Genomic DNA, 15,806 nt, shown 5'->3' with positions numbered 1-15,806 from the left:
AAGGTTGGTAGAAGTTAAATTTTTAAAAAAAGCACTGGTGTGAGCCACTTACAGAAATGAGAAGTCTTCAAAAAGTTCATGCTATGTTTCATTTCTTTTCCACCGTGGTTTTTATGAGTTAGTGAAAGAAATCAAGCATATTTGACAATATAATGGAAAACACCATTCTTGTGTCCTATTAATGTAAGGAAAAGATTTATATGATAAAAATAGTGTCACATCCTAACCTATGCTTTTATCAAATCATTACTGTTAGAATATTTGCTTGTGATAAATGCCATTTTACATAGACCTAGTATAAGTTGCTCTCATAATATGAACGTCATTGAACAATGGCTAAATATAGAATAGCTGATTTATATTATTCTGAATAGTATTAAATATTTATAAATCTGACTTCATTGTGTTGGCTCATGTCCTTCTAACTGACCTATAGGCATTTCAAAAGTAGTGGCAAATTCAATGTTTTGATAAGTTAGTTTAAGACATATGTGAAAAATAAACTGAATCAATCTTATCTTTTATCTTGATACCAGACCTGCCCCACTCTCTCAATATATTTTTATTAAACATGTATTCTGTGAACAATGATACCTTAGTTGATGTAATCAACCAAATTTGTAAGAATTAATTATTAGGTAATGTTGAAAATCAGGTTCAGAACAATTGGTTAGGCACAGCTCCCTATTTTTTTGATTTTATTGTTGATTTTGGATATTTACTGACAGTAAAGATCAAGAACATGCTGATTATATGTGATGTCCTTTACTAATCTCAGCTAAAATTTTGACGTTATGAATTCACAACACCTTGTGAGTGCATAGTATTAGTATCATGGACAACACTATTTTGAATACTTTAAATTCAATGTTTTATACAAGATATTGAGATAATCCTCTAGTGTTTTGATACTTGTCATAATAACATAAGCCATTTGCACATTTTCTCATTTTTCCTATATTCTCATGTCAAGAGCTAGGTATGAAATTTAATGAACATTTCCATTCACATTTTAAAAATGGCATCATATATTTTAATTAGCCTCCACTCCTATCCCATCAATTTCTGACCCTCTTCTCATATTAATATAGATATATATTTACTTGTTTACAGTCTCTTTCCTCCATTAGAGTGTAAACTCCAAGGCATTAGAGACCTTATCTCTCATGTTCGCTGTTTTATCCTCAGGGTCTTTAGACCAGGGTATTGAAAAAGGGAAAATCTAATGCTTAATTAATACTTGTTGAATGAATAAATGATCGAATGCAAACCTCTTCTTGGTGCCTCTTTCAGAGATTGTTTATATTTTGAGACAATGTCATCTGACTTTTTCCAGTGGCTTTCAAACTTTTTTGATCACATCCTACAGAAATAACTTTAATATCACTGTGCATGTGTGTATTTGAAACAAAATATTCATGAAACAATATTTAACGTTATCTTCAATGAACCCCGATAATTAAATCTCTAAGCTATTGTATTCCATTCTATTTATTTAAAGCATAATGCTGGAGCACAGAGGATTTTTAGAGAAGTGAAAATACTCTCTATGATACCATAATGATGAATATGTGTTGTTATATATTTGCCCAAACCTAAGAGATGTACAACACCAAGAGTGAACCATAATGTTACCTTTATGTGTACCATATGTACCAAAGAGTGTGCCATAATGTAAATTTTGGGCCATTATGATGGGTAATGTAGGTTACATTACCCATTACATGACAAATGTACCACTCTGGTGGGGGATACTGATAATGGAGGAGGCTACACATGTGTGGGGGCAGAGGGTATATGGGAAATCTCTGTACCTTCTGCTCGATTCTGCTAAAATTGCTCTAAAAAATAATCTTAAAAAAAATAATGCTGATCTTGAAATTGATTTCACAACACACAAACTTGCAGTTTGTAAAACACTGTTTTAGACAAAAATGCCAAGAGATGAACCACATTAATATTTGAGTATGTGGAAAGAGCACATGTATCCTAGTCAGCGTTCCATGGTGTAATCACTCAAGCTTATATTTTGCTGAACTTCCTACCCTTCTCAGCCATTTCCAGCTTTCTATGTATGGATATTGCTTACTATTCACACTCCATACTTTCAGGAGCTGGAAGGCCTGAAAGAAACTGGAAAATGTCTCTTCTAGATCTCATAGGGGAGCAGCTGAGAAATTATGTAAATTTGGATTTGGCTCAGCTTCAAGCAAAGCAATATACGTACTAAAACTATTTCATGTAATTCTCACCACAACCATACTAAGAATTGCTACTTTCCTTTTACAAGTAAAGAAACTGAGGCTCAAGAGAACGACTTACTCAAGGTGATAAAGCTAGTGAGCAGCAGTCTAGACCCACTCCTGTTCCAAATATAGTGCCCTACCCAGAGGGAGATAAATGCATGATGTAGAAGTTCCTGGAATCCAGAGGCAGTTCCTCTGGACCTCCGAGCTTCCAGATACTCAGAGGAGGGAGGCCCAAAGGCCTGGATGTTCCTTGCCTCTCCCTACCGGACTGTGAAGACAACACAGTGTTCTCCCCCAACTTCTTCACCTTGTCACTCAGTCCCTGCCCAACCCCACCCTGACCTCTAGCACATCTACTGTGCTGGGGGTGGCGATGGGGCATATAAAATGCCTCTGACGAAAACTGCCCTTGACGATTTATTGTACACTTCACCACATGGCCCTTTCACACCTAGAGCCCTGTGACATAGAAAGACCGGGCTGTTTTTCCCCTGAGAAATTAACCTTGACTCAGCTAAGGTCACACCTACTGGAGCTCAAAGGAAGCTCAGAATCGAGCTCCTCTGCCATTGTGCTTTTCCACTTTTTCACATAGTCAAATCTCGATTAAGTAGAATCTGATTTTGGTTATTCGTAAACTAAACACGTCTAACTCCAGTCCCCTCCCCAAACTCCACCATCACCAAGGGTGAGCTCTGTCTTGTGTGTGGATGAACCAGTCACCTCTGGAGAAGTACTGGGGTTCTACCCTCTTCCACTCCCTCGTGGCCACCTTGTTCTCCGCTCCCTTTCTAGTCTAAGGACAAAGGTTAACCCCGGGGAGGTGGGAAGAGTCCTGGCCCACTGTCAAACTGGGCATGCTCAGTGGCGGACCGGGTTTCGGCGGGGCGCGGGGAGCTGGAGTGCTCGCGCCGCTACCGGGAGCGGGAGTGCGCGCAGCTCGGGGGCCGCCGCCGGCGCCGGGGCGGAGGACGCGGCCGCTCCGCTCGCCTGCCCGGGGACGCCGCGCCGCCCGCCCCCTGCAGCCTGTGCTGCAGCTGCTGGCCACCGGAGGGGGCGAACAAACGTCAACCTGTTGTTTGTCCCGTCACCATTTATCAACTCTCAGCACCACAAGGAAGTGCGGCACCCACACGCGCTCAGAAAGTTCAGCATGCAGGAAGTTTGGGGAGAGCTCAGCGATTAGCACAGCGGCCCGGGCCATCTCTGGGCGAGCGCAGGCGGCGAGAGCGCGGCGTGGCGTCCGACCCGGGAGCGGATCTGGCTTTTTCGTGGAGCGACGCGGTCCCTAGGTCGCTGATCCCAATGCGCCGGCTCATCCTCATCTACACTCTAGTCTGCGCAAACTTTTGCAGCTATCGGGACGCTTCTGCAATTCCGCAGAGCGCATCCATTAAAGCTTTGCGCAACGCCAACCTCAGGCGAGATGGTAAGAGACTCAGATTTTATTATTATTTGTTTAATTAAAAAATTACATTTTTTAGTTGTCATTGTTGTTTCCTGCTTTCTAAAATGCTTTAAGTGAACTCTGGTGAATGCATTGTGGCGGGGGTGGGGGTGTCTCGTGCTCGTCCCCAGTCCTGAGAGAGCCCCTTCTTCCGGAGTGCAACGCGTGCTGGAGGGGATCGGATGGGTCAGGTGGCTCATCTCGCTGCACCCTAGAGAAGTCATTTTGGTGACCAATTGTCACTGATACCAGGATCCCGGAGTTGCAAAAAGTTGCACTCTGCGCCGCCCCTCGGTCAGGCTCTTAATCTTTTGAACTTGAAACTCTGATAGATGGGGCATTTCTCATAGGTAGAGGAACTCAAAGAGTGGCTTCCTCTGCGTGATTTATTTTTGTTTTTTTTTGGCGGGGGGGCGGGGAGGGAATGATGCGTTTCAGTCCCGCATATATGAAACAGTGAAAACTTTATTATATATTATTTATTTTGAGGAGAAGGCGGTGTGCAATATGTTGCCCTTTCCGTCCCCGAAGTGACTTTCCCTTTGGGGTGGAGCGTGGCTCAGAAACTCAGAGTCTGGGAGAATAGGGCTTCTGGGGTTTCAAGCGTACCACAGAGGACCCAGGCTTCTGCTATTCGTTTCCTTGCATAGAAGGCTTTCCAACTGTTTGCAAGAAGCAGAGCTCTTTAAACAGCTAGCCTAAGCAAGGTCCCAGCGGGCTTGTTTGTTTTTTTTTACTCTGGAGGACACCTGGGTCATTGGGTCCCAGAGACTTTAATTGAGTTGATTTACTTTCTGGGCCTCCACCAAGATCTGAAGTTGATTTATTCCTCAATTCTCCACTACAGCTGATGTTTCCAGTCATTTGCAGCTGTTTCTGCCATCTACCTGAACAGACCCATAGGTTTTTGCTTTCTTCCTTCATCAGTAATATCTTTCTCTCCCTCTGCTTGCTTCAAGTTCTAACACATCCCCTAAGGAGATCACCAAGCTATTCTTAATGACTTCACCGTTTGACCTGGCAACATTTGGCTGTTCTCTGGTAAATTCATATTAGCCATATTATTCCCTTATCAGTTTCTCTCTTGGTATGTTCTAAATTTGACTTCACTGAAAGGCTTTTGGACTTTGAAACACACAAAAAATTTATTATATTTTTTGATAAGTAGATTGTGGATTTCAGTGTGCTCAAGTCATCTGAAGTGTTGTAAGTGTGTGGAAGGGCTACAGGGAAGCCAGAGAGTCACTTCCAGGCCAGAAGACCCCCTATATTTATGCAATTACTTTATCACAGTGTTTTTATGTAAAATAGTCCAGCACTGCATTTTTAATAACCCTCCATCTTAGTTAAAGCACAAAATTTTCTTACTAAACTTAAAAAAAAAAAAAAAAGGTTTAGGCTCAAGACAAAACTTTTATAGTCTTACTTCACTCATTAATGTTAAGGGATGATCTTCTAGTTGAGTGTTTAGATTTGTTAATATTTGCACTTTAGATGCCCTTTCAGCTGCATGGAGTAAAATGCCATTTATAATTTGTATGACTTCATAGCCATAATTTTGTAATCCTTAGCCTCCCAAGTATCAGTTACAAGAAGTCAAGGACAGAAAATGAAAAGTATGTAACCATTGCCCAGTAACCCAAGATTTCAACTAAAATCAAGTCATGCAACTCATAATTTTTTTTTGGAAAAGAATAATCTCAGCTTAGTTTCCATTGTTAAAACTCTGTACATCTGTCTAGTCTATATGAGAAATGTGTTTTTTTAATCAAAATTTTGAAAACTACCCTGGATTTAATTTTTTCATATTTTAGCTAAAGCTGTTTTGCAATTACCAACAGTACATACACACACTCACACATTTTGATTAGTTCAGATTGCTCAATACTTTCCTCAATGTCAAACTCATTTTGTAAACAAGAATAGGAAGGGGGGAAAGGTAGTTAGATTAAAAAACAGTGTTATATACAGAGTAAAAAAAGTTAACACTCATAATGGGTTGTTAATGTGGGGAATTTTCAAAAGGCATCTTATTCTTAAGTGTTATAGGGCATGCGTTCTCAAAGAGAGGCAATATTGCCCCAAAGGAGCAAAATCGGATCTTAGGAGGTGAAAAAAATCTTAGATATTACAATGGTTTGTGGTCCTCCAAAGGGCCAGTACATAAAACAGATATACAGTATATCTGTAGCATTAACATTTCATAGGGAGGAGAGGTGATTAGGAAAAAAAAGTCTAAAAAGGTTCCTTAAGGGGGGATTGATGATAATGAAAAAAAGATTGAGAAACACTGCTGTAGAGCTTTGGTGAGACAGTAAGAATAAAGGGTCTTTGAAAAAGTCTAGACGTTGTCTGGAAAATCTTAATGGCAACAGTTGAGTTGACAAGAGAAAGTAATAACTTATTAAATCAAACCCTTGTTCTGACTCCAGACGTTTTCAACTTGCTTTCCCAAAGTTCCTTAATATTAGGCTCATTAAAGAGGATAACATTCTTGCTCTTTTGACTATCAGGTTAAGACAAAGTGTAAACTTGGAGAGGACAGGGACATGGAATATAAGGGGAAAGATGGAAGATCAAAGTTTCCAAACGTTAATTTAGGGTCTTTAGAAGATCTACCCCTCAGATTGCAGATGGTCGGAAATCACAACAAAAAGTTAGACATGCCCCTTGAATAGGAGTTTTAGAAACTGTTATCTAATGGTGGGACTGTCTTCACACTTGAGTGCCATTGATTGTCCCTGTGACCCTGTTAGCTGCTACCTAATAGTGGCATCCAGAAAGGAACAAGGTGGGCAGGCATCCTGTCCTGGGCCTGAGGTGTGTTGGATCCTGTCCAGCCTGATACAAAAAAACTTCTTTTCCATTTACCTGTACCTAATAGCTCCGGATAACTGGAGTAGCTAAGGAATGATATGGAAATAAAGTGTTAGGCTTGATAAATGATAGTTTTCCTCCCACCAGTGTAGGAGGCTGGTCTGCTGCTATCTCCTGGCCTTCCAGAACTCTTTATCACAATGTGTTCTTGTTCTAAAATGGATATCTACAGAGCCCTTTTCAGCACCTGCAGAATGGTTAAAGGTGATCCAGTGGAGGAGGGTGGTTGAATTTGGTCCCTGTCTCTAGGAGGAAATTAGGTTTTATAGCTAAGAAGAATTAAAATATTAATAGTTTGCAGTACTTAATTGGATATTTATGCTTCCTTGTGTCATATTTATTATTCTTTCTCAAACTGGTTTACTTTTGATACCCATTCTTGATCCATCTCTTGGCACAGAGAAAATCTTAACTCATTAATAGCATCCACATGTTCTTGTTTTAGTGCCTGTATAATTGGTGCTTTGTAACAGCTGGCCACAACTGGTGTTGCTCAGAGTGTGGATCAAGAAGTGTCAAGGTAGCAATTAACTGACAGTATTACTTACTTATTTTTAAATCTAACTAGACAGAACTTCCTGCTTAGGAGGTTAGGAATACAGATGCACTCTTTGTTTTCTTGACTTTTTGTTGCTTTCAGAAAGTACTGGTGTTGGTGGTAATGATTCCAAATTTAGTTCTGTTTGGTTGTTTAATATACCAGTACTTGAACTGTCTATTACATGATCATTATCTAGTGATAGGCCTGCAATTTTAAAATTGTGGTCTTAGATTTTTAAATAGTCAAGCTTGTTTCTTAAATAACATGGGTCTCTATTGTCATCATTGATGATGGCACATTGACTTTGGTGCAAAGATCAAAGCTTAAAGGGAAGGCAACAAAATAGAGGACAATATGAACAAATTATTTTTAAAGTGTCTGAAAGCTAAGAATCAGATTAGTGTCTAAATCTTATGTACTTCTGTGTTTATATTTTTGGTTCAACTCTAAGGGTATTAAAGCCTCATAGTCTAATAGAGCATAGTGGTGATTACGTGTTTTAAATGCAACATGACTTTGACTTGCTGCCATTGGTTATAGTATTTTATAGAGGTTCTTTTAAAGAGATGAGTTTAGGGGCTGGCCCTGTGGCCAAGTGGCCTTGTGGGTTCAAATCCCAGGCGCAGACCTACACCACTCCTCATCAAGGCATGCTGTGGCAGTAACCCACATATAAAGTAGAGGAAGATTGGCACAAATGTTAGCTCAGGGCACATCTTCCTCAGCAAAAAGAATAAAAAGAGGCGAGTTTAGCCAGGTATCTGTATACTCTGTAGTAGAAGATGCCACTAGGTTGCAAGTTACAGTAATGACCATTGTGTGTTCGTTGAGTTTTGTCTACAGGATTTTCCCTTTCAGCAAATGAAAGCAAAACTTATTGTTTCAGAACAATTAGGTCAAACAATGGAACAATGTCCCCAGAGTCACGGATCTCTAATCACCAGTGATAAGCATGCTGTCACACGGGACTCTTGAGTATATGTGGTCTCAGAACTCCATCATTCTAAGAGTTTGGAAGGATATGCGTGTTTATGTCTCTGTCCTTGGGATCTGAGTCATAAAGCAAATCATCTTCCTTCTGGAACTTACTCTTGAACTTTCTTTGCTGAAATGATCTGACTAGCTTAAAAAGGAACTTCCTGAACGTCTTAATAAAATTCTTCCTCTTATTAAAATAGGAACATCTTTTAAGCAAACCAGGCATAGGATATTTCTAATTCATCTGTGCCATGTCATTTCAGTAATGCATTTGTCTTTCACCAAGGGTCAAGATGGCTTTAGGGTGGAAGTGAGTTAGTGTCTGAGCTACCTGGCCTCTTTTAAGTTTATTTCTTTTCAGGTCATTCTTTACTTGATCTGGACTGTCTTCTAAAGATGAAAGGATGAAAACTAATGTACAAATAGTTCTTTATCCTGAGCTCTGCTGCTGACCTCCACTGTCACTATTATTCATTTATTCAACAATTATTTATTGCATCTCTAATATCTGCCAGTTTCTGTGCTAGATGCTCAGTTATCTAGCACATTATGAATGAAACATACATGGTTCCTGCCTTTTTGGAGCCTATAGTCTAGTGGGCAATATAGACAAATAAGTACTTAGTTCCAGTGTATTGCAGTTGTCTCTCAGATGCATTCTGGAGAGACTCAAGATTCTCCAGAAGTGCCTTAGAGGTCAGTGCGGGCCTAGGGGGGAGGCAGAACATGTGTAGCTACAGGTTCTCCACTCCTTCTTCAACAGAACAATTCCACATGTATCTCCACATTTCCATTTCACCTGTTTGAATTCATCATATGATTTTTATTTGAAAAAAAAGTATTTCACAGTTAAAAAAGTGTGAAGTCACTGTTTAGTGTGGTAGGTGCTTTAGTGGAGGAAATGCAGCAGGAGTATGGGAATTCACAAGGAATACCTAATATAGACTTAAGGGACTGGGGAAGGCTTCCTGGAGGAAGTGATGTCTAAACTAGGGAATGAAGGGTGAGTAGGATTTAAGAAGTTGGGGACAGTGAAGAAGGAGGGTGGAATTTCCTGGTGGAGAGAAAGCACTTGCCAAGATTTGGAGATGAAAACATAGGTGAGCAGGTGGCCACTAGTGAAAGGCTTGGGAAGTAATGTTAGGGAGTTTGGCTGTTATGCTGAGGGCAATCGGAAGCCATTGAAAGATTTAATTTGGAGAAAGATGTGGCCTATTCTGTGTTTGAATCCTGAATGCTAGTGTTCCTGAGAAGTCAGCCAAGCCAGTGCTATGATCAGAGCCAGTCTTCCTACACCTCCACTGCCTGTGGGATGTGGACACAGAATTATTTCATTTTTAGTATGATAGTAGAGGACATGACTGACTTCCCTTGTCCAAAATCTCCAAATGTTAGGTGCCTGATGCCTTGGGACATCACTGAGATCCGCTCCCCCTGGTGCCCCTCTGCCACTCAGCATGCCAGATATTAGATATTGTTAACTCTATCTGAGGTCTTATTAAGGGAATGTCAATCACAAAAGTAACCTGTCTAGTGTTTAACATTTTAAGTTATTTCACACTTTCACGTTTCAGAATTAAGGCAATTTAAAAGGGAGCATTTCTACATTCACTTTTATGTGAAGGACAGTTTCGGCAAAAAGCTACAGGGGGATAATATATAATAACAAAAAGGAAAGAATCCAAGACAAATGCTGCAGCAAAAATGTTCTGCCTCCCCATACAGTATTTCAGGACCAACTGTAGGTCATAAATAAAGGAATAAGCCCATGAGACTCTAAAGTGCACAAGTGCACAGACAGGAAGAAATATTTTCTTCCGAAGATTTTTTCTCAGGACAGGAATGAAGCATGCCTTGTTTCTTACAAGTGCCAATGATGCATATAATAAGATATCTTTTCTCTGCCCTTCCTCATGGTGTGCTGACATCTATATATTAGCTTTAATATGGATAGATTAATGCTGTGTATTTTCTGATTTGTGCTGTGTGCAGGTTAGTAGTTTTTGTATAACTGGGAGACCGGAAGGCCTGGGGAAAGCCCCATAGCATGGACATATGAGCTTGTCTTTTATTATGAGGAGTGATCTTTTCTCTGATTTTAAGTTTTTCACTTGAGCACTTTTTTGTAGAGTCTTTATGAAGACAAATAGTTTTAGATGCAGTACTTTGCCTATAAGAGTGAGCCAAACGTGATTTGAGGCCTTGTATATTAGGGTTCTTGATTTTTGAAATTTGAAATCCAACATGCCTACTTTGGACTGAAGGAGCTCAGTGACAACTGCTGGGTGTGAGCTGTGAGCACAGGTTGAATGTGCTGTGTTAGTTTTGAACAAGTCATTTTAGACCCAATGTGAGAAGCTGCGGACGCATTCTGCATTTCACTGAAACATTAAAAATAAGCAATATAGCAACAGCCTACTTTTACAGAATTTAGCTATTCAGCAACCTCAGCTGTGTAAAATGCAACCAAATAAACTAATAAATATGCAACAAATCCACGTAGAAGTGAAAATCAGTGTCATAAAGTATATAAATGAGTTCATAAAGTTCATGTGGTAGACACTAAAAGACCACTTTCCTTTACTTTCCATGTAATTCCATCACATTTGCTTATGTGGTTTCCATATCCACAGAACATGGTATTAGAATAGAGAACAGGACTGGTTCGAGTTATTCACACTATTAGCATTGAGAAGTGACAGCTAGTAGTTTTCCTTCCTCCTCTTATATTTTCAGGGCTTGAAAAGCATTCCTAAGACCTAAGCAAGCACAAGCCTAAGCCTGGCTTAGGCTTTTTATCAAATAAGGTGAAAATAGTTCCACCCTACAATGGACTGAATGTTTATGTCCTCCCTAAATTCATGCATTGAAATCCTATCCCCCAGTATGATGGTATTAGGAGGTGGGGCCTTTGGGAGGTGGTTATGAGGATGGAGCCCTTATGAATGGAATTAGTGCCCTTATGAAAGAGACCCCAGAGAGATCTGCCCCTTTCACCATGGGAGAGCCATGAAAAGACACCGAATCTGCTGTCACCTTGATCTTGGACATCCCAGCCTCTAGAGCTATCGGAAATAAATTTCTGTTGTTTATAAGCTACTTAGTCTATGGTATTTTGTTATAGCAACCCGAATGGACTAAGATACGACCTATCTGCATATGTCGCTAGGGAGTTACTATATTACAGCCCAGTAAAGTTGGGGATTTTTAAAATAATGTCCTTGATTCATAAAGGAAAATTTGGATTATATGTTTGATAAGTTTACCAGGATCATGAGCTGGAAGTGGTATTAGCTTAAGTATATATGGATTTCAACGAGAAAAATTGACAGCCCTTACTGTGACAACCTGTGGAAAAGAAAATTGTAGCCTGGATGATGATAAACTACTATTATCATTCTTTCAGTGGTAACCTAGTAGATTTGTGTTAGTCAAGAGGGAAGTTAACAGGGACTTTATTGGCATTTTGTGTTAGATCCTGTTGGGTTCAGAATTCTTAATAAACGCATATTAAAACTAATTTAATTAAAACTAAAATTATTAGAACTAGTTTTTTTTTTTTTTTTTTTTTTTTTTTTAACCAGTTTAAAGATTTTATTTATTCATTTTTTTCCCCCCAAAGCCCCAGTAGATAGTTGTATGTCATAGGTTCACATCCTTCAGAACTAATTATTAAATTAAACTTTCCAGTTCAGTAGGCCTCAGAGTAAAATAATTGGTTTCTAAAATATTAGGTTATTCATCCAGTCTTGAATTCCATAACAGAATTAATCCTTTTTTGTTGTTCTTCCAGACACAGCACAATTGTTTTTGAATGAACTGCTGAGTGAAAGTTCTGACCAGGCATCACATTTTAGATTGAGGAATTGTACCACTCTGTGTAGCCTTTGTTGACCCCCCAACCCTCCCCAGGTAGAATTGGCTACTCGTTTATTTATCCCACATTTCCATCATAACACCTATAATGATATTTATTTACGTATTTGACATCTGCTGATGTGAGCATACTCGCTATATTTAATACAGCTGAGCATCCTCGTTGTCCATTGCATTGCCTGGCACATAGTGAAGACTGGATAAGGTTTGAAGGATCAGTCAGTCAACCAATCAGTGTCTTCTCTTTATGACTGATTGTTGAGCCACAATCAGGGCCTTCCCCTGCTGGAAGAAGGGGTGTTTAAATTCTGAAGCTAGAGTGACTGGCAGGTTTCTGTTAATTGGGTGGCTGGTTCTATCATTGAACAGGATAGGGAATAGAAGAGGAAGAGCAGGTAAGGGAAGGTCATGGAGATAGAAAATTAATTTGGGGATACTTTAAGCTTTAGGAGTTTGTGCAATATCCATGTGGATGAAATCTAGAGGCAGGGAAGCAAGAGAAGAACATTTGTTTGCATGAAATGCATGCACAGTGAACATGAAGTAATCAACTATGTATTACCATGCTTTTAAAGTAGGTGATATTCATGGTTGCGGGTGTATGATGATAATACCTGATGTTTCTCAAGTGCTTGTAACATGGCAAAGTGTTTTCATAGTCATTGTAAACAGTGGCTTGGTGTGAAGAGTTGGTTGTGTTTCCAAAAGACTTTGTTGAGAATAACAAGATTACACATACTTTTAGACTACTGCTAGACATAAACATGACATTTTCGGGTTAATTGTGAACTAATATCAATGAAATGTGGAGAATTTTCAACTCCCCCCCCCAAAAAAAAAACACGTAGACTGACTAGAATGAATCCTTTCCTTTTCAATATTAGTATTTGAGTAGTTTTACATGAAATTTCCACTACTTAATAAAAGCTGAAAAGAAAGAGATAAAAGTAAATTAAGGATCAGGAAACAAGTCTTAAGGTTCAATCTGGATGATTGACTATAGAAGGTTAAGGAAAGATTAATGCATCTCCATTCTGTTTGTATATTTATCTATAGAGAGAGAACATGTTCACACTCTATGTCATTTTACTGAGGATTAAACAAAAGAGTTGCTGTTGAATGGAATAAAAAATTATACATTTCCTGTAAGCATAAAAAGTTCGTTGAAGTTCTAAACATAGAATTAAAGGATTTTTAGACAGTTAATTTAAAAAAAAAGAGAATAGAGTGAGAGCTATTTGGAGTTTAGTTTAAGTACAGCATATGGGGAAATTATTCATATACCCTGACAAGAGCCACTGGGACTTTATATTGTTTTGATTCAATTCTTTAGTTTACTACTTTTCACCAAACCCTACTGCAGTAAACATAAACACTACTCATTCATTTGATAAATATTTATTGAGTACTGACTATGTGCAAAGCTTTGGATGCGGCACTGAGGTAGAAACAGTTAAGCCTCATGCACAGTCTCTACTCTGTTAAAGCTCAGACTTTGGCTAAAGAGATAAAATATGTATGTGAATAAGCATAGGGCAAGGCAGTGTCATCAGAGTGCCACCATTATGTGACCCAGGATTTTTTTTTTGGAAGACTCTGTCCTGTTGACCAAATTATAACCATAAATCATCTGTTCTAATATTTAATTCAGAAAAAATGTATTGGTTAAGCTGTTGTTGAGCACAATATTATTTGAAGATTGAAATACAAATCTCTTATTGGTTATTACTATTATTATTAATTAAAACTTGAGCAGAGAAGTAACTTTTAATTGTAGAACTGGGAGTCATACTTTCTTTTGTGTGTTCAGATGTTAGGGTAAATCTTCCTGAACCATAAAAGCAAATATGTGGGCTCACTTACCAACCCATTATGACTTAACTTTTTAATATGTGATATGCAACATGATTATTTGACCACTGGATGGCAGTAGAAAAAAGACAGCTTTGTGCATCATATTTTTTTTACTCCCTTTCTTGGTTGGGACTGTAAATTAAACTAGGGAAATTTCATATTTTCCAAATATATTGAAAAAATTAAGAATAATGGTAATCTGTCATTGATATACAGCTATTCTAGTCTATATGATCTTAAAAAGTTTTAGATATAATTAAAAGAAACAATTTACATGACTGTTTTATTGCATTGTACCCTTTATGCATCTAGTTTGTGTGCATGAGTAAAATTCATGAAAATCCAATTTAGAAACATTGGTTAGTCAGAAATCATTTTTGAGTGACATTTGCATGTGCGCAGCCATTGTTGACAAATTTGCTTTGAGCACACAGCCAGCTAGTTGGCCACTCTAGACTTGCAGGAAGTCTATGGAGTCTCATTACTTGCCGGGTGAATGGGTTTATCAAAAATAAGTTATTTGGGGAGACAAAAGCATTATTATGATATAAGAAGTGAGAAGTCATCCTCTAAGAATGTTCCAGTTTGTGAGAGCCTAAGGAGACAAGGGCAGAGTGGTGAGCATCTAGAAGTGTAGGAACATGAAATCTGCAGCTCACTACCAAGATGCGAAACAATAGTCAATTATGGGTGTACAATAGCACATAATTGCTACATAAACAAATCTGGTTGTGTTCTTCCAGCTTTAATAAAAATTGCAAAGTGGTATACAAAAATGATCATTTTTAGTGAGTGCTTTAGGGCAGATGGGAAAACTGTGTACTGGGGTCTGTAGTAGGCTGAATAATGGCTCCCAAAGATGTCTTGTCTTAATTCTGGTATCTCTAAATGCTGCCTTATATGGCAAAGACTTTGCAGATGTGATTTAGCTAAAGATCTTGAGTTGGGGAGATTATCTTGGATTATCTGGGTGGGCCCTGATGTGGTCACAAGTGTCCTTATAGGAAAGAAAACAAAGGAGATTTGACATAGACAGAAGGAGAGAGGGCAATGTGACCAGAGAAGCAGAGATTTGAGTGATGCAGCCACAAGCCAAGGAATCCCAGCAGCCACCAGAAGCTGGAAGAGGCCAGGAACAGATTCTCCCTAGAGCATCCAGAGGGAGCACAACCTTGCCAGCACCTTCATTTTGGCTCCTTGAACTGCTTTCAGACTTCTGGCCTCCAGAACTATAAGGGAATAAATGTGTGTTGTTTTTAGCCAATAAGTTTGTGGCCATTAGTTACAGCACCCACAGGAAACTAATAAGGGGTCTTTGATATGAAAGATAAATAGTTGAACTGCCTATTTGTTGGGCCTAGTTTTCTAACCGTTTATAAAATTTCATTGACCATTAAATCTATATTGACAGTTTAATGGTGCATTTAGATCTCTGCCTTTGAAAATTCTCTAGTAAGACAAACCTTACTTTTTCCCTAGTTCCATATCAGAATATTTTGAGAATTCTGGCTCCAAACCATATCTCTTTTTCAGATAAGATTAAGTCTTGACATGATGAAAAAGGCAATGATCCTATTTCATTATATTTTCACTGATTCTTAAAATTTTCCCTTAACCCAAATGTGTCATTTATGCATTTGTTGGCTCATACCTTTATTCATTTGTTTATTCCACAAACTTTTGTTGTGAGTCCACTATGTGTCAGTTTCTATACTAGGTACTGGGGCAAAAGCATTGAAAGTGATGTGGTAATAATACTTTGTTAACTAACTACGTGATAATAGCTGCCGTCCGCAGAGTACTTATTAGTGTGGAGAGTATGCTGATGTAACATGATATGTTACTGCAATAATGATATTATATATTAGGTGATGGGACATAGAAAAGACATATCTAGATGATATATTTGCAAATATTAGGATTATTGGAAATTTGGAATTTAGGACAGAATCAGAGAATTCCAGTTGAATTCCCTTAGCCAAAA

At 38.7% G+C, this 15,806-nt stretch overlaps 1 protein-coding gene across 2 annotated transcripts in view; it reads left to right on the top strand.

Annotated features, from left to right (window-relative positions):
• Positions 1-3,213: 3,213 nt before the first annotated feature.
• The window catches only part of PDGFD (platelet derived growth factor D), a 226,397-nt gene continuing 213,804 nt past the window's right edge, over positions 3,214-15,806 (top strand). The window contains exon 1 of one of the 2 annotated variants that reach the window (XM_004427388.3): positions 3,214-3,678. In XM_004427388.3, coding sequence (XP_004427445.1) covers positions 3,555-3,678 — 124 coding nt within the window. In that variant the 5' untranslated portion in view covers positions 3,214-3,554. The remainder of the gene's footprint in view (positions 3,679-15,806) is intronic. The other variant, XM_004427387.3, reaches the window with a different exon arrangement.

The sequence above is a fragment of the Ceratotherium simum genome, chromosome 7 (assembly GCF_057802395.1).
Source record: "Ceratotherium simum simum isolate JZ-2026a chromosome 7, ASM5780239v1, whole genome shotgun sequence".
Lineage (NCBI taxonomy): Eukaryota > Metazoa > Chordata > Mammalia > Perissodactyla > Rhinocerotidae > Ceratotherium > Ceratotherium simum.
The sequence above is the reverse complement of the archived record's forward strand: the minus strand, read 5'-3'. Positions and strand labels throughout refer to the sequence as shown.